The 19840-nt window shown below is 38.4% G+C and overlaps 1 protein-coding gene across 2 annotated transcripts in view; it reads left to right on the top strand.

Moving 5' to 3' along the window:
• LOC121646424 (T-lymphoma invasion and metastasis-inducing protein 1-like) overlaps window positions 1-19840 on the top strand; it is a 46538-nt gene that overhangs the window by 1983 nt on the left and 24715 nt on the right. Inside the window, exons 2-4 of one of the 2 annotated variants that reach the window (XM_041995373.1) lie at window positions 8239-8283; window positions 18398-18484; window positions 18591-19509. In XM_041995373.1, the coding sequence (XP_041851307.1) occupies window positions 18601-19509 (909 nt within the window). In that variant the 5' untranslated portion in view covers window positions 8239-8283; window positions 18398-18484; window positions 18591-18600. The remainder of the gene's footprint in view (window positions 1-8238; window positions 8284-18397; window positions 18485-18590; window positions 19510-19840) is intronic. The other variant, XM_041995372.1, reaches the window with a different exon arrangement.

Here is a 19840-nt window from a genome sequence, read left to right as displayed (position 1 = left end):
CCAACCCTCTCTCTGTCTGCCTCCAGTTACGTGGCTCAGTTTTGCTCCTCTCTGGCTTGTGTCCGTCCTCTTTAACTCTGCATCTCCGAGATCTTGAGTGTCATCAACTGTCTGCTGATGAAAGAATGTCTGCACATTCATATGATAATTTTTTTGGCTTTTTGTACAATCTGTGACTTTGTTCTTCATGCATGTACAGAAATGTACTACCAAAAACAGTTGTTTTGTTGAGATGTGCATAATCTAACCTTTATAACTGCTCTTTGTGAATTATTCATTTCCATCCCACTTGCACATAACTCAGTCTTTCATTTGCAAAGTAAATACTGAACATTATGGTGCTACGCTTAGCGTCATGGGAATAACATACAACATATCTAGTGTGACAACACTGCCACAGTCCATTCATTAGAATCCAAACTTACTGCTACCATCTAGGTATCACTAATAATTCAGTTGTAACTGGTACCCTGGTTTAAATTATGCTAAAGCAGTTGCATCCCATTTTTAGCTTATCAAGTCAATGTTTAAAAGTCAGCTCAACATAAAATGATGCAAGTATGAAAATATTGATTTAAGAACAAGCACAGCCATAAAATATATTAATATCTCTGTGCCAAGTGGTATATATTAGTTGTTACAAAGCCTCAGTTCTATGCACATATTTCTCTTGATATGGCAGGACTGTGTTAGCAGCTACTATTCTCTCTGTCAGGTTTTAAAAATAAAAAAAATCAGCCTTAAATGCACAGTGCTGGTAAAGTTGATTAGATATTTAAAGAAATGTAAACAAACAAACAAACAAAAAAAGAAGCTCAAAATAATTTTTTATTTAAGTTTTAAATGTATAATTCCATGATTTATGTTCACACAAATCATATAATAATGACGTCTTCTGACCGAATTTGTGTGAAGTGCAGTCATCACTGGCAGGTTGCCAGTTTGATCTTTTTTCTGATCTTTTCAGTTTGAATTTTCTCTTTTCTGCCTAAAGCAACAGATTCCTTTCCATTCCACAGACTTCTTGCTGCAGTCATATGTGCAACGTGGGTTAATCCAAGGATTATGTGTCTCTCAATGAACACCAAGCTTTCCATTTCATTAATGTTACAACCATTTTATATGGATTTTCCGGCATGAATTACCCATTCCTTGTTCCTCCTGACAGGACATCTGTCTCCATTAGTGAAGGCCACTGACGTGATTCTTGATTCGTTGTTCCTCCACCATCTTTGAACAGTTGGATAAAGGAACCACATTGTTCTCCACAATCAGCTGAATTGTACACATCAGGGTGTGCAGTATTGTTTTGTTCTGAATTATATGCTGCTAACCGTGGTGATTCAGTACATCTTTGAACCCTACTTCTCAGTGTCTCATCCATTTTTATACAGCTTTCTGTATTTTTCACTTTTTTTAGTGATTGAAGAACACTGGATGTTGCCACATATTCCAGTATCAGACCACGTGATGAATTCACCATATGCTGACAGTCAGCAAAATCGGATAGATTGCTTGCCAAGATTTGTTTCTTGCTGCTTTCCAGAGAGTTAGCCTCCAGCAGTACTGCACATTAAGATGACTCTGATGCACTCTGTTTAATGTCAGAAAACCTGGTTGCATTTCACCAGCCTTGGAAAGGAAAGACCAAACCCAAGGTACTGTCTCCCTTCAAGTTTAAGGCTGTACTTTTGTAGATTTGCTTTCAAGCACAATGAAGACATGGGCATTCTGATGCCTTATTTCAAAGTCTTCATGAATAACAAAATGCTATGGGTTGCACCTTTTTAAGTGCTTGCGAGTGTCTATTTTGGGATGCTAAGGGCACACTGGTGCTGTTTGGTCTGCTTCAAACAAACATTGGTCTGCTTCCACGGTCTGTTTGAACAATGTATATGTCTATTTGGTCTCTTGTGCAGGAGGTCTTGGTTTGTTTGCAACTGAATCCTGTGGTTTGCTTACAGTATGAATGCAAACGAACCATCCTGTGAACCAAATGGAGGAAGTGACACAGCATAACACAGCGCAACATGTTAGCTATCTCGCTGCCTCTCCTTCGGCTCATACTGGAAAGTTTCTGGTAAAAACTGTATTAGGTTTGAACATCGAGGTGAAAACAAAAACCTCAAGCCTGACAAAACTTATTATTGTTCCATTGTTTATTTGAAGTGAACAAGCTGTTTTGAGTCCTGGCCAATCAACAAGCCAAGTGGTCAGTGGTTATTTCAGGAAACCCCTGACCCCTAACAAGCAGTAACTGTATGGCATTGATCAGGTGGTTTAATCTGCTTGAGTAAAGTGCAGAATGAAAGCAAAACAAACCAAATGAAGGTGTGAACATTTTCAGAATTCCCTGCCTATTGGACCTGAGTCTACCAGACTGTCCTGGTATGAATGCATCCTATGTTACTACCAGGCCAAAAACTCCTATTAACAACAATTTATTTAGTGTCTGCCTAAGTTTAAAGGTAGTTTTTTGTAGCACTGTTGTACTTCTGTGTTTTTTGTACATCACATCAGAGAAGTAAACCCCACCTGCTGGTCGTCCATCCCGCCTATCTCTGGACCTGATCTCTAGGGAGCTGCTCAGTTGCTCAGTAAATGGTCACAGTAATTAAATTCTCTGTTGTCTGCTTTACTGGAGAGCATGTATCCCTTCATAAACTGCCACCTTCAAAAGAAATACATGCTGTCTGGATTAACTTTATATTTCAGGGTAATGCTCCAGAAAAAGTCAGCAAAGGGTCTGGTGAGACTGTTAGTCTGTGGACTAACTTCAGACCAGGAGAATGTATTTATGTGAGAAATTATTCACATATTTATATATTGTCTCTGTGTAAAACCTGAACTCAGTAGCTAACGTTGATGCTTGTAATCTTTTCTTTTAATCTCTGAAAGGTTCATTACTTTTTCTTCACTTCTTTGTTACTTGGTGATTTGTTGTTAAACAGTTGAGTCCATGAATCAGAAAACCTGTAGCTGAGGAGACTGTTTGATGGTCCAGTATAAATTTAGCAGTAGCTCTCTGTCTGTTTCTGTCGGCTCATAACTTAATATTCAGCCATCAGTACTGTCGGTGGTGGACAGCATTTAACTAAAACTGTTTTATTGACTGAACATAAACATAAATCATCCAGTAATTTTACAACAGGGTATTATAGACAGTAGTAATAACAGCTGAAGTATAAACATATACCTAAATACTTGTTTGTGTTAATCACAGATCATTCAGCATAATTAAATATATTCTACCCTAAAATCAACCAATTTATCAGTAAAAAGGCTTTGTGGTCAGATCATGTTTTTTTTTTTTTTTACAAATACAATCTCCATGTTTATGTTTCAGACTACCGGGATGTGGTGGGACCTCATGTATGAACATTGCATATGCATCACAATGCTCCACATGGCGTGAGCCACGCTAATGTCGGGATGTACAAAAGACAACTTTGCATGGATCTGTGAGCATTGCCATGCAAATTTTTGACCTGCCATCACAAACTACCAAGCACCGAAACTCGTCTTTATTCACTAAAATATGGTTTTCTAAACTTTCTGAAGTCAAAAGGGACTTGGAAAAAAAGATGCATTTAGGCTCTGATGATTTACACCTCATCAGCAAAACTAAACCACATGTGACCAAATTGCTCCACCAATATTATGCATTTATAAAATTCCACAACCTAAATGTAGTCTGATCAGTTTTCTCTGTATGTGTCATGTAAAGTGTCAGTCCGTCGGCTGCAACGGAGGTGCTGGCCTCGTCCGTGTCCCCCTCCTGACCCACAGTTGTGGATGGTGGGTCCGTGATGCTGCTCCCAGTTTCCACTTTTTCTAAAATGTGTTTGCAGGATGTCAGAAAGTTTCTCAGATGATTGAGGCTCAATAATCTCTGAATCTCCACTGGTGGCTGCAACACTGAAGGGCACCATTTTTTTGTTTTATGTGACAACTAGAAGCAAACAGAAAATTAGCAAACATCCGCCTAACGTCTCACCAGTGTTCTGTTGAAGACTTAATCTTCAAACTTCAGGACCTTCTTCTTGCTCAGGGACTTATAACTCTGGTTCAGACACGTTCCTGTCTTTTTTTTCTCTCTCTCTCTCTTCTTTTCCCCACTGTTTTGACATCCTCAGCTGTTACCTTGTATGTTCAAAACTGTGTCAATCACCTGTGCAATTCCCACCTTCAGGAAGATGGAGTGTAATGGGTAGAGAAAGCAGCTGCTCACCTCCTCCTGAAAAAGACTGCTTTCTAGAGCCCCACTGTCAGAGAGAAGCCGCTATACTCAAACTAAGATCTAATTTGACCAAAGCATAGCTTCAACATTTCATTGAGACATCAGAAATATTTTTCAGATTGGGAATAAAGAGCATAATATGTCACCTGAAAGTACTGACTCCATCTTCAGAGCCTCCTTTGAAGATTGTATAGCCTTGAATGAGGGATTTCTGACAATATTATTTGGTTTGCAGTGGGTAAAATTTTCCAAAGAGAATATCCTAGTGTGTGTTTGTATGAGAACACCAGTAGACAGTATTAAATGGCCCTCTTGTATTTTCTTTCTGCAGCAGTCATAGGGTTTGAAAAGACATGAAAACCAGTATTTAAAGATCTCATTTAAACTCCTTTCCATTTATTTTTGTACAGCAAACAAGAACGTAAGACCAGCTGTCAAAATGCACATTATCATGGTCACCAACTCACATGGCTGATCGAGTCTCGTGCTTTTGTATGAATAATAGACACTAAGTGCACAAAACTGCTGAGGCTGTGAGTCACTTGGGGAGACTGGAGTTAGGCTAACTTTACCACATCATCAATCATAAACAAGAACTTCTCAGGAACCTTTTAAATTTATTTTGGTTGACTCAGGGTGGAAACTGTTACAGGGTAGAAATTGTACCTCTTTTTTTTTTTACCTCTCATTCAATGCATTAATTTTGATATATTCAAGTCACAAGCTGTCCTGCCATCAAGGTTAAACTGCCCTGAATGTGGTAGAAATGAAAGCTTGTCAGATGTTAATGTAGCAGCTGTGTCATATTTGAAACAAGGATGAAATTACTGGTAATGTTTATCAAATGGTCTGACACAGTATTGAGAGTTTTGAAGACCGCATCCATGTCACTTTTACAGCCAGTTTAAGGATGAGTGTTGTAAGGTTTATTTCTGACAAGTAATCCAGATGTGTTATTAAAGGATAAGTTGTATTGAAAGGCATAACCTTAAACATGTTGTTATTAATACCTAAACTTAACTAACCATGTTCTGGGAACTAGCCCAAAATATCATTACTCCAACCTAACGGCCTGTTAAGTACAGACCTCTGCATTTTATTATTCTCAAAGCATCCTTTAATAATGAATACTGGAGAGCCACCTATGCTGCTTAGTTTCAGTCCTGACCAGTAGATCCCAGCTTTTTTCTGTGCAGTCTAAATGATTTTCCTCTCAGTTTTGCTGTCTTTGATGTAGACTCTTGAGAGGCAACTCTCTGCTGGAGCTCTCTAGATCCTCCGCTAATGATCTATACCCAGGCTGAGGCTTCTCCTTTCATGTCTTTTGCAACACTTGCTTTTTTTCTCTTTAGATATCAGCTGTACATACTGATCTTCATTACAATGGATTATTTTTTTCCTCTGAGAGACATAGGTGGGGGAGGTGTTGGTGTAATTTGAGGAGAAATTCAAGAAAAAAAAACTTGACCCTTCGTTGTGATGAATGTTCCTTTTAGTGTTGCCAGTTTGGCTGCTTCACCAGATGCAACACATGACAGGTGCTTGTTTAAATGCAAAATCAGTTTTGATTTGATGCATGACCTTTTTGTATGTGCAGGCCAGTATCTTTGTTGTAGTTAGTTCTGAGAAAAAAAAATGAAGGCAAATGCTGCTGATACTACATCATGAGGTAGGGTTGTGGATAATACTCATCCCATGTAAGGGATTCATTTGTTTCAGACATGAAAGCATCTAGGCCTTGTAGTTCAAAATTGTTGCCAATAGACAACTGTTTAGCAGTTTTATTATAGTCGTTTCATTGCACTATTTTTTTTTTTATTATGCAGCGCATTGTTCACAACAGACTTTACATATTAATCCTTGCCAGGAAAAGTCATGCTACTGATTCTATCCTGCAGAGCTGCATTCTGTTAGCCTGCCTTGACTTCATGGACTGAAAAGAGCTTTGTTTATGATCAGTGGTGTTTTTGTTGACTGTATAGCCTAATGAAGAATTTAATATTGTTGTTTCATCTTCTGGACTTGCAACCTGTCGAGGGTGTACCCTGCCTCTCGCCTGCTAATTGCTGGAATAGGCTCCAGCTTCCCCACAATCCTGAATTGGACTAAGCGGTATAGAAAATGGATGGATGTTTCATTATCTTGAATCATATGTAATCCTGTAGTGTGGGCCATTCACAACAGTGTGCAGCCAATTATTAACTGACCTTTATTGAAGCTCTTCTAGAAAGCAGCATTGCAGCTGTTTAGACATGTTAAGCCCCTGTGGCTTGAGAAGGGGTTGAATGCTGACGACTTTTCCCACGTCTCGTGGTTTTATCCTTGCTACAAAGGAACAGAAATTTATGTGACTGATCTCCATGCAGTAACCCAAAATGTCATGTAAAGAAAACTAATCTTCTCCCTTTTTCAGGTGTCAAATTGTCTTTTAACTGGGGCTGCCTCTGTTGAGGAGAGGCTACCTAACAGTGCCCCTGCTGCTTCATGCTTTTAACAGGATTGTGCAATCTCTGCACTAGAATGCATCTACATATTATAGCTATTTGCTGTCACTTGGGGGCAATTTTAGAAACATGTTAAACAGTCTTGTGCTGCCCTTGCTTGTATAGAGAATGAACACAAGATATCACTGGGGGTTTGCCGGCCATACTGGGAGACCCCGGCTTATCTACGCTTTCAGGCTTCTCACTAGTAAACTATGTAAAAACGTGTCTAAAAACACAATAGTATGAATCATCCTTACTGCGATAAGCTCACAAGAGAAGCAAAGAGTCGTCAAAGAGACGATGCATAAATAGAACTGATTAATTACTTTGATCATTATAGATGCCTAACTCTGAAGTTCATATTTAGATGTTTCGGTCTCAGACATTAGTGACCTAACCTGACATGAATTTAAATAGTTAACTAATCTTCATCTGCACATGGGGTGTCATACAGCTCAGTAACATTTAATTTCAAATCCTGTATGCAGTGATCCTTACTTCTACAAACACAAAGCCCAAGTTCTTTATATCCAAATCACAGTTAGCCTAAACCACATCACCTGGAAAAGTTTTTGCAGACGTCCACTGTTCTCTGTGTTCTGTGATGTGTTTATCACTGCACTGCTTCCAAACCAGGAAACAAAGAATTAAAATCTGTTGGTTTATTTCCTATTTGTGCATTCGTCAGCCAAGTGCACAAAATGAAAATATTAAACCAAGTGTTAAAATAACAAAGATTCATAAGTACAACTATTGTTAGTATTAAAAAAAAAAATGATATATTTCTTTGTTATGTGTTATTCTTTAATGTGTCATTGTCTTTGTTAGAAAATCAGCTGTCATCACTCCAGGCTTGAGCTAACTTTCAATCTTCAACATTCGACCAACAAGTAGCATCAAACATAATGATTTGGGAGGGTTGCATTGGCAAATGCAAGAGATTGTTCACTTTGTAAACACAGATGGAAATTTCTGTGGCAGCATCAGCTCATTGTCTAGCAAAGTTAAGATACATGTAAAATTATTTGAGTTAAGAGTGACTTCAAGCAGAAAAATTGTGGAAAAAAAATTATTTTAACAAGTTTAGAGGTTTTTCACTGTGTCCATCATGAGTTTGCTAAATGTCTCTGACTCTTTTTTTCTCCCCTGATTATGCCTGAAGTTGATTGGCAGTAATTATGGTTGGTTGTGACACCAGGACAGAATCAGCAGTCTGAAGTGTTGCTGTGGATCTGCGGAGCTGCAGTCTCACCTGCCAAATAGCTCCAGTAGTATCGAGTAGCTTGTCAATGTGTTTGGACATCCATTTCAATCAGCTCCCAAACTGAGTGTAGATAGCACTGGGCTTAAAAGCCTTGTGCCAATAATGAGAAAGCAGTTTTTGTTTAGCTGAGCTGCAAGCCGTCTACATTTCTGAAATGTCTGTGGTGACAGCAGACATGGAGTCAGCATTAGCCCAAATTTCAGGGTGAGTGATAGATGCATTTATTGCTCTTCTGTTTTGTTTTGTAGGGGGGAGGGAGATGAAGAGGTGTGACTGAGGAGCATGCAGTAGAGGTATATGTTTAGCTTACTTCTTATTCACTTATAAGTTAGCAATAAGAATATAGAAGAAGTCACTGTAAGGACTTGGTTGTATGTTACAGTGGGCTGATTAAATACATGCAACCATTTTTTGACTTTTTTTACACTCTATCACATACTTTTAAAGGACAGATCCTTTTAAATGAAAAAAGTAGTTTCATTAATTAAAAAAGAAAATTGGCACACAGTGAGTTGAGTGTGTAAAATGAGTATTTTTGAAAGTTTGTGCATATTAGCTGAGTGAAATCAAACTGATATGAATGCAGGTAATGCACCTCCGGACTTTGTTTAAATATCAGTGTCACAGCCTCTGAAAAGTAAAATTAATTTGAGATTAAGCCAGTTTGACCACTGAGCTAAATGGTTCTATTTTGCCAATAATCGTTGGAAAGTCTAGACAATTTATCCCTCCATTATTTGGATTATTTTCAGTCAGACCAAGCTTAGAGCTTTCTCTCTCCTTCCTGGTTGTATACCCTCAACTTGCTCAGGGCAAATTTTTTCTGTTCAGTGTGTGTGCAAATCTGTTTCTGAAGCACATGATGCTGGCTGTAGTCTAACAAACATTTCTGTAGAACTTCACCATTACATACCACCCTTTCTCTTTCTCCCCTGTGTCCTTTGTGGTTCCATTTACTCAAAATAATCCAGCACCACAGCCACTGCTGGTGTAATAGACACACCACATCACAAGTTATGTAGTGTATGTCTCATTTCTTCCAGTGGATTGTCACTGAATATTTTAATTAATTATACACTGCAACACAGTGACTGCATCCTTTTTAAGCCAGCAGCCTTTAAGGCAAAGATAAGTCCTATTTTCTACAATTCAGTTTTCACAAATCATGCTTTTAAAACCACAAAGACATTAAACCAAGAGTACTTTTTGCTCCAGACAAAAGTGAAATGTTTACTGATCCATACTGAGAACTAAAGGCCTGACTCTGACAGTATTTCTTTTTTCCAGCAATGAAAAGCCTGCAACATTTAGTGTAAATATCATGCCTCTCATAAGGGAATGGAGCCACAATTACAGAGGAGGGAAAGAACACGAATTCCTACTGGCAATAGGTTTGTAGTTAAGGGGGATGGAATTATAGAATAAAGGAGTGGGCAAGGAGGGAGGGAGTAAAGAGTGTGAAACAGTCAGCTGGAGTGTGTGTGTGTGAGTAGGGGGTGTTTAGAAGCAGACACTCCCCCTTTCTTCTCTTCCTCAGTTTTTCAACTCATCCTTGCATATAGTAGTCATTCTGCAGTGGACTTGCAGGAGTATCAGTAATCCCTTCAAGTGGGTCTTGAAATAGACCTCCTCATTGATATGTGGGGTTTGTTATCGCTCCCATGTGAAGAAAAACAGAATTAAAGCTTCCTGGCTGGAAAAAAAAGGTAAGTCAGTGGGCTTGCTTCTGTTTGTCTTGCCTCTTTGCAACACTGTTTAGGAGATAAAAGGGACAAATGGCTCTTCTACTGAAAACCTCCCACTTTCCAAAAGGGGTGTTAAACATCAGTGTTCACACAAAGAGTCGAAGTGTGGTCTCTAAGTAAGGTTTATATTTCAGAACCAAAGCTCATGTTATGCTTGAAGGATTTATGTTAACATTGGATTCAATATTCTCAGAAGTTTCTTCTGCTTTTCCATTTTCTCCTTTTTTCATTCAGTGTGTTGCTGCCATATCCTGAGGTCTTTACAGCCTGTGTTTATGGTGGGGGGGTTTCTACCTGTAGCACCACCATGTAGGGCAAACCTTCACCTACAACTGGTGTCTGCAAGCCATTGAATTGCCCACCATTCATTGCCAGACACAAACAATACTGCTTGTGTCTGTGTCGTTGTAATGACAAAGCAGTGCTGGTGGTGGCGGTTTTGTGATGCTGAGCAAGAGAAATGATGAATTGCAAATGTGCGAGATGGTCAAAGTCAAGAAGTATTCCCAAAACGCATCCTGCAGAGGGGGTAATAGACGACTTCATGATCTCTGAGTTCATTTAAAATCAGAGCATTGTGTTTGAAAACCCGCTGTGACTTGCATGTGGGGAGAGGGGCGAGAAATGGTCATCTGGTGTCTTAGTTATGGTAATGTATCGATCGTTCAAGGCTCAGCAGGACAGGAGGTCAGACTCTGGCTCACAGGCTTGTAAATCTCAACAATGTCCCTATTATGACTGGAGGAGAGCAAACGTTAAACAACACAAGCAGGTTCTTTTTAAAAGCTAAGTATAAAACTAATATGCAGAGGAGCCTTTTTTTATTTAAGTTGGTCTCAAAGAAAAGGTGTTCAAGAGAGGAAAATGAGTGCTCATATTGGTTTAACAGTCTTATGTCATAAGCTTTAAAGTACAGTGTGCTGTGGAACAAAGGCTGTTTTGTAGATCTACAATCCACAAGTACTTGTCTAGATCATGTGGTCTTTCAGATACTAAACTTTACTTATAAACTTGAGAATATAAAGCAGAATTCAGCACAGTGACAAATGCAGCTGCACAATGATGTTTTTTTTTCCAAGTCATTCCTTTATGAATACACAACTCAAACCACTGGGAATTATTAGTGGCTTCTGTTGTAGGAAACGTTATTTCTGGTTCATGCAAATTTGTTTCCACCGAAGTACTCTGCCCTCCCTTCTAGAGTATAAAGTTACACAAAACTGAGCAGCAAGATATTTGGTTTCCTGATAGTTAGACCGATATCTTTATCATCGGTATCTTGTCTGCTATATTTAATTGTTTTTTAAAGCTGTAATGACAATAAGGCATGTGTCAAATATTTTCACAGAATTATACGGATTTTATAGTAAAAACCCAATATAAACCTAATTTCATATTGATGTTTTTATTACCTCCACCAAGGTGGAGGTCATGTAATTAGCAGTGTTGGTCTGTCTGTTAGCAGCATAACTCAAAAAGTAATGGACAGAATTTTGATTAACTTTTCAGGAAATCTCAGAAATGAAATAAGAAACAAGTGGTTAGATTTTGGGGGTGATCTGGATCACTGCCTGGATTCAGGAAGTTTTTAAAGGATTCATTTTGCCATTAGAGCTTCTAACTCATACTAAAGGCCGCAATCAGTGGCAAAAAAGTGACAATGGCTTGGCAGAGGTCTATGCTATGAGTTCTTCTAGTTATTTAGATACTATCAGTGGATGTGCCAGTAAACAGGGACTTAAGGACAAAATGCAATATATTGTTTTTCATGGTGTTTCATGGTTGTTTTTCATGCCTTATTAGACTGCCTGTTAATTGCAAGCTTGAATAAACTTGTGTATCCTGCTGAGCTTTGTGGAAGTACAGGATATAAACTGCAAAAAGATTGAACCTAACCTGCAGTAAATACGCTTTTTAGATATATTTAACTTGTTACTAAGTTTTTAGCTAGGTGAAGGCCTTTGCATATAACTGAAATGTGGTCAGTAAAGAGGTTTGCAATGGAAACTGTAAACAGGATTGGTGGGAGGAAATGAGATAATTTTTTACCTTGCTGTGTGTTGTCACGTGCGTCAGGATTAAACTTGGTTCCGCACTAGAGCACACTGCAATGCAACAAAGAGCAGAGAGCTCCGAGGTGTTATGGATAAAGTGGCACTCAGGGATGCCCTCATATAGTTCATATTAATGGTAAAGATAAAGTCTCCTCGTTTAATGTAAATATTTGACATGTAACTCTGATTTAAAGCTAATGATGGAACATGACAGCCAGACTCATCCAGACTCATGTTTTCAGCACCTATTTCCCAAAAAAAGTGAAACATGTATACCCTGCTCATTAATGTTGGAATCAAAATGATGGAAATTTGTCTTGACGTTGACCCAAATGTGATTTTGAGTGGAGTGTGTGCTTTCAATTCGGTATAAAAAGAAACAAACTCAAACTGAAGGCATGCTTGGTTTTCTCACTTACTGACCTGGAAGGAAATGTTCGCCTGTGTGGAAAAGCTTTAGTGAATCACACACGAGATCTATTGGTAAATATTGTCCCAACATTACGATTACCACTACTTTCACAGGGTGTCTGTGCTGATATGCAAATCTGATACACATAAAGTATTTTGATTAAGCTTTTTGTTTTTTTAGATATCTTGTGTCAGTTAGGAGTACATGAGTACCCTTTGAGACAAATTTCTCACATCAGATCCTGTTTTTGGTCCCCACATAATACTGTTGATTATCAGATTATAATCATGAAACTATTCAGCACTTTTGTTTCCCTTGCAAAGGGAAAATTGTTGGGTGTTTGAAGTCACATTGCGGAAGAGCAAATTAAGTCTGGAATGTGAAACGTGTATAGACAGAGAGGTTTTGATGCTCCATGTAGCCAAGAGAGACCTTTACACTGTGAGTGACGGTAACTGTTTTCTATTATGATGACTTTTATAATCACAAAACATATTCTTCCCAAATGTATGCCTTCTTCGTAACCCAAGTATAAGATATGAGTGTGATCCCATTGTTTCTCTCTTGCAGCAAATATTTCCTTGGCAACACAAAAGCTTAAGTCATACTCCTACTCCTATAAATTTTACAGAAACTACCAAAGCAGAAAGTAACAAGATAAGTTAGACTTGGAAAATATTCTTTATACAGTCACTACATCAAATAAGCCATATCCATGCTGTGCAAGAGAACCAGATTTACCAGATTTTGTCCTGCAAACTCCAATGATAAAAGTGCAGATAATGTCAGACTGTGCCCATGTATGAAAAAAAAACAAAAAAAAACTCAAGTCAACTTTATTTATAAAGTGCTTTAAAACAACCACCGTTAAAACAAAGTGCAGTCCATAAATGGACAAAGCAACACAGAAAAAAAGCACAGAAAACCTATTTTAGTAGGTTTAGAGATGTATCATATTGATAAGGATTAATTTGTAGGAAAATTTGAAACTTTAAAAGGCTGTAGTCTGTGACACTTTAGTTGTATATAGTTGCCATGGGAACCCCTTGGATGTAAGAACAAATCTTTAATTTTTCTTAGCAAAATCCATCTGCTCACATTTTTTTAAAGAATATTTCCACCCAGCCTTTTTCCAAGCCGGTTGAGTCACAGTAGTTTATGAAGTCTGATACAAAAAGAAAAATCAGTAGTAATGACTAGTAACAGTAGTAGTATTAGTAAATAGAAAATTAAATATATTTCTTTTGCAAATAGAATGAATGGGGATGTTGTAGACTTGCTTGTAAATTTGTGTAGTGAAAGGCAGACAACAAGAATGTTGTTTCGATAAAATATTAAATGTACTTGGACATTATGAAAATCATATATCCCCTCGATCACACAGCTGAATTCACATTAATCCCGACTCCCACAACCTGTATCCACACTTGTAAGTGTTGAAAGCAGCCTTGTGGTTTATGTGCATTCAGCTTGCAGCTGTTTAAGAACATCAAATAAAGAACAGAAGAGCTGAAAGCAGGACCTGCTGATAGCTTGCAAGTTGTGAACAGGCAAATTTACTGGAATTCACAAAGGGTCTTTAGCTGTCAGCCAGTGTTGAAAAATCAGGAAAACTTAAAAGAATAGGCTGCTTTGTAAACGAGATTGATATTTTCGGGGCTTCTATTTGTTAATTTTATATATTTCTTAGTATAATGAAAACATCTAAATCTGTGTCATTATTTAGTGCAGTATTAGGATAGAGGCATGGCCAAGCTGTTCTAAAAGGCGAATAACGTATTTGTTGCTCCAAGTGAACCTGCAGCATCTGTTGCAAAAAAACCAAACATACATACTTCAACACTTGGAAAAGAAGTGACCTCTGCACACAGTGATGCCCTAGAATAAACACTGAGAGGGACGAAGGTGTCGCTAGGCTAAACAACACCAGCTGCAGCTCAACAGGTTTCAACAAGAATCTAGTTTTCTTTTATTGTGCACCAAGTTCAATGATGAATGGATTTAGTTGCAAAGTTGGGAGTTTATGTTTAGTATTCTTGGATAAAACTGTGCTCAGACCTGTGTTTTGTAAGTTTAAATAATGATGTCAAAACTCTGACATTTAAAGTAAATGAACACATCAGAGTAAGTATTGTAAGTAAGTATGCAACACATGACATGATCTTAGTAATAAGTATTGGGGTAATGACAGACTAACTCTTTCATGCAAGAGGCTAAACCCCAAAGGACAGAAAGAAGAAAATGAAATTTTAATAGAACCCCACTTAGCCCATTGTACATCACTCACAAGTAAAAAATACATAGCCTATACAACAGTTTGCCCCCTAATAAAAATTTTAAGTTATTATTTGATAGCAGTATACCCTCACTAGTGGCTGCTGTCTTTCCAGGGTTTACACCAGCTGAACTCAACCATTAAGCTGCTTGATTATGTGCTTGGATCCGTCTAGAAGCTGTCCTCTGTATAAACAATACCCCTTAACACACAGCCACCTGAGCCCCTCATGATGGGTCAGGCGGGTTACACATAGCTGCAGCAGTTGCTAATGCATTCTGAAGCACATTCTTAACTATACAGCAAATTAAAATGGCATAATGGTTTATCTTATCTGTTTTTCTAGTTGCTTTTTGCTTATTTTTTATGTGTAAAGATGCTTGATCAAGTTTCCCAGCTCTACAAATACATTTTGAGAAAAGCTTAAAAAAATATTGTTTGTATGAGCCAAATGCTGACTATCTCGTTGCTTTTTGATGCATTCTGCTTGGCACAAAACTGTTCTAAAACAAGCTGAGCAGCTTTCATTAACCCTGCAAGCCAAGCCCCCTTTTCCAAATAAGTCTTTAAGGGTTACATTCTTATCAGAAAATATATTCTTTTGGCAGAGTAGCCAGGTTTTCTTTTAAGAAATTAAACAACAAGTTAAACAACTTTGTCTGATCATTAACACTCCACATAAATGTTCACTGTTATGGATGATTGTCATTGAAATGGAATCCATACAAATGTGGAAACAGCCATTTCTGATGCTAATTTCCTCCTGTCCTCAGATAGTCCTAAGCACAGAGTGCTCATGAGAACAGAAAATGAGTCATTAGAATGAGAGCTGCTGCATGGTACATAACGTCCTCTTACACACAATATGACTATCAGCTGAAAAATATGAGTCTTGAGTGCATTCTTTCAATGGCAAACCCTCTCCCTTCCTCCATACAACTACCTGTGTTATTATCTCTAGAGCCAGGAGTCTTCAGATTACAGGGTTTTGTGTTGAAGCTTGTAACTAGTCAGCTTGATGCATTCTTTCTTTTCATCTGTGTTGGTTTAAATGGTAGGAATGCGTTTCAACAGTTCAAACAACATATAGGCCCAGTTTGTGCCTGTTTACGTTTAGTCTCATTTTAACATGTTTTAGAAATAATGATATTGCTTGTGTTTTTGTATTATAATGTTCAACATTAATTTCACGAGTTAGAGAATGTCAAAGTGACCCTTTCACACCATTGGTAGGCCATATTTAGGCTGTGGGGCAGACATTTTCATCATTTCCACTGGAAAAGGCAGGTGGGGGTTGGACAGTTTTTGTTTCCTGTTGCAGCAGGCCAAGGAATTTATTAAGTGCTTTTAAGTGTTCAATAACAAAAGGGCCTCAAATCTAGCTGTCACAAAGTTCAGTAATGACAAAATCTCACCCTTCTGCATGTGACATGGGAAACATAATTCGGAATCTGTGACCCATATATTGCAATAGATATTAGTTTTATAAGCATAAATCAGACTTTTTTTTAATAAAAATGAAAGAAAATGTAGGTGATTTTGAAATATTATGTTTTACAACATTTCGCAGTTACTGTAATACATTCTGGATGGTAACTACCAAATAAAAGTAGTAATAAAAAAAGATTTTATGTTTGTCACTCACCTGGAGTTTTTACAGTTTCCCAAAAGCTGTGTCTCCTTGTGGTAAATCTCTGTTCTTTAAAGCTGTTTTTTTTCTTGTTTTGAGACTCAAAACATACTTTATCTTCCTGAACTGTTTGTAGATATAACCTTTTATGATTATTTAACTTACAACCTGTTCCAGAGAAAATGTACAAGTACTGCTGTAACAACCCATTTGACAATAAGAGGTGATTCATTCATGAGTCCCTGTCATGCCTCTAAATTTATTATGCATTTAATTATTTATGAAGAACAGCTGATACAGTGCAGAGGCAGGGAGAGCTACTTGTGTGTTAGCAGGTATGTCTACAACCATTATGATGCCGTAGAAATCTTATTCTCGTGTGAACATTGTGAGGTTGTTGATCAATGATGACCAGTAGTTTGTTCAGCTGTGGGATTGTGTGAGAAGGATTTCATGTTGTGGTCCTTTAGCCCCAGAGAGAATATTCAGAAAGTCTGTCAATTGTGAGTTGCTTTGGACAATTTCGTGCTCGTTTCCTGTTGTAAATTAGTGAAGTAAAATGGTTGAAAATCCCATTTTATTTCTCACAATTTTCCTTCGTTTCACTTTAAAATGCAAGTAAATATAAAACAATCATCCTATAATTTTTAAAATAGCTGTTTTTAACTTTGTGAGTAGAGAAGGCCGCTCAAGGAGAGCGAAATTTGATGTTCAGAATACTTCTCCTCATGTATTAATCAAGCAATAATAATGAATTCTGTGCAGCAGGAGCATTGCAGCTTTAGAGAGCAGTGTATTGGAAAATTTACAGCATTTTAACTTTGTATCTGAAAGGCAATAAGATGTTGTAAGTTAAATTTGGTTTTAGGTTTCAGGTCCATGGTTTTTTTTTCTGGATCATCGGATGACCACACAGTTCATTTAGTTGAGGGATGAACTAAGTAAATTACCCTGTAAAATCTAAATATACTGCACAGTGAGTTATATTGTTCACTAATGAGTTTTTTGTACTTTCAGATATGGTTTCTAACCCTAAAACCCTTTCTTGCTTCTTCAGCTTCTCGTCATTGTTTGAAACTTGATTAAACCTTAATGAAATATTGATGTATGACCACTTGAACAACAAATTACACATGTTAGAGCTCCCCTATAAATAACACAACTTTGACCTACTAAAACTGACCAGAACTTAAATACATTTTCTTTTTCTCCATGGACATCTGCAGAGCAATTAAACTTTAACCACCAGACAAATGAAAGTGAAGGGTATTCTAGGGAAAGGGTAACTCAGATGTGCAATGTTTGTGCCATTTGTTGTGTCTTTTGAGCAGTGTGGTCCTTCACAGTTAGATCCTATTTTGTTGTCCTTCCCTTCTCGAACTGGATTAAGGAGTGGGTGATAAACCACTGGGCTATATGAAAAATAAATGGTATTCATTTGCAACATCAAACATTGTTCACTGCAGTGATGGTATGTGGTGGTGAGAGGACAGAATGAAGAGGGAAATTAGAGCAACAAGGTAGAAAAACAGGGTCAGTTCCAGTTTATATAACACCCCCATTACTGTAAGCTTGAGTGCATGCAGCAGCAGAGGGTTGGGCTCACACTCATATGCGTCAGCAACACACATAAAAACATCAACCCCCCAATGGGTCTGTCCTAAAATGAGGGGAACACACATCAGGAGAAACAACCACATCCTGGTGATTCTAAACTCCCATCTGTTGATGGTCTCAGGGCAATGGGACAGGACCTAATTTAGAACAAGCTGTCCAGCCTAAAGGCAGGTAGATGGAGTCTGAATGTGCATTATGGTGAAAACCTCTGCCCCCTCCTCCTGCTCACAGCCCCCTGTACTGCAGGAGGTAGTCCCTGAGAACAAACGACAATAACACAACATGAGGGTTCACTTTAGCTCTGAATAACTCATGTTCACTCAGCCTGTCACTATACTCATATTCTCATTACATTCCCTCTGCTTCACATCTCCCTGTGCATTTTGAAAGAGGCTGAGTGGATTACTTCCTCTGTCTGTCTAGGGGTAACATCTAAATTTAGTGAGAAACAGTTTTTTTTAAGCATAGCAAGAAATGCAAGCAATTACGCAGGATCTACTATCCAGATTTCTATATTTCATGTCCTTATCCCTTTTTTTTTTACTACCATCAAGTAACCATGTAACTTCTTATGTTCAAATTTCTGCCTTTCAAATTTGGTTTCTTAAACACAAACTTGGTCATAGAATGAACATTTTAGAAAAATTATATTAATGTGGATGTATTTCTTCCAGAGCTTTGTGGATTGGCCCAGCAGCTAAAGCTCAAACAGTCTAAAGATCCAGTAACAAAATGCCAGAAAAATCCTTAGGACCCTCCAGGTACTCCAACATTTAGATATTTGTATTTTCTGCATGTCTGTTAAAGAGCACATTATGATCATGAACTTCTGAAATGTGTTTAAACTGTGTGTTATCTTCCATTCAGGCTCTGAATCATGGGAAATGTTGAGAGCCAGAACGGGGACCATGCCCTCTACAGTAATGGACGTGGCTATTTGTCACGTAAGCACATGTCCCGGTCACTTCGCATCTCCAACAAACAGTCCAGACGCTCTCGCCACGCTTCATCAGGAAAAATAGAGCACAGGAACTCTGAGACGAGCACACGCTCGAGTAGCACCCCAAGCATCCCACAGTCTCTGGCTGACAATGGCTTGGAACCGTTCAATGAGACAAATATCCTCCCAGACTTTGGAAGTCCCATTTGGGTAGATCGAGTGGCCATGAGTCTACGGCCTGTCTCCTTTCACAATGATCTGGCTAATCCTTCTGTGCACATGAATACGATGCACATAACCCTACCTGGTCCCACAGCAGAGGAGGTGCAGGATGAAGACTTGTATACAACAGAGGTGAAATACCTCCAGAAGACCAGAGATTGCTCCAAAGAGACAGTCAGCTTCAAAAAGAGGTCCAAATCTGCAGACATGTGGCGAGATGACAGCCTAGAGTTCTCCCTGTCTGATGTCAGTCAAGATCACTTGACCAGCACTGAGGAGATCATAGACATGGCCAATGAAAGAGACTTTACCGACTGTGAAGGCCACCTGCAGCCCAGCCCCACAGACTCCGCTGACAGGGCAAACTCTCTGGATGAGCTGTACAGTAACACGAGTCCAACCCGAAAACAGCCCCATGGTCGCTATGCCAAGTGGCATGACACCAACAGATCTATCAGAGAGAGTGAGGATGATAAGATGCTCTCCCCTTCAGAGGAGGATGGGAACACTTATGGTGCATACACCCTTCCCTGCCGGCGTTCCCATTGCCTGTCCGAAGGCCTGAGCAACCACCAAGCCTCAATATGTACTAGTATGCAGGGCAGGAGGGCGCAGACTATACAGGTAAGATGATCTGTAGTATTGTAATAGATAAACTCCAATTTCAGACAACTAATTTAATTAGGATAAGGCATGAAAGAAAACAGAGTAAAAGTCTGTGTTGGATATTGTATTTGTGTCTGTTATAGACCATCTTAGATAAGTTAACTGTCAGGGAACTGAAGTGTGAAAGCTTTGTAATAGTTTTTTTGTGCTCTTGTATAGAAGATGAGAAGTCGTGCAGAATTTTAATGTAGTAAAGAGGCATCACCAGTAGGAAAACTCATGTCATTATTATTTATTTAGTGTTGAAATATCCTCTGCTGTTTTCATCTCAGATATTAAGCTACTAAAA

This window comes from Melanotaenia boesemani, chromosome 9, assembly GCF_017639745.1.
Source record: "Melanotaenia boesemani isolate fMelBoe1 chromosome 9, fMelBoe1.pri, whole genome shotgun sequence".
Classification (NCBI taxonomy): domain Eukaryota; kingdom Metazoa; phylum Chordata; class Actinopteri; order Atheriniformes; family Melanotaeniidae; genus Melanotaenia; species Melanotaenia boesemani.
Note: the sequence above shows the minus strand (reverse complement) of the source record. Positions and strands in the feature narration are given on the sequence as shown.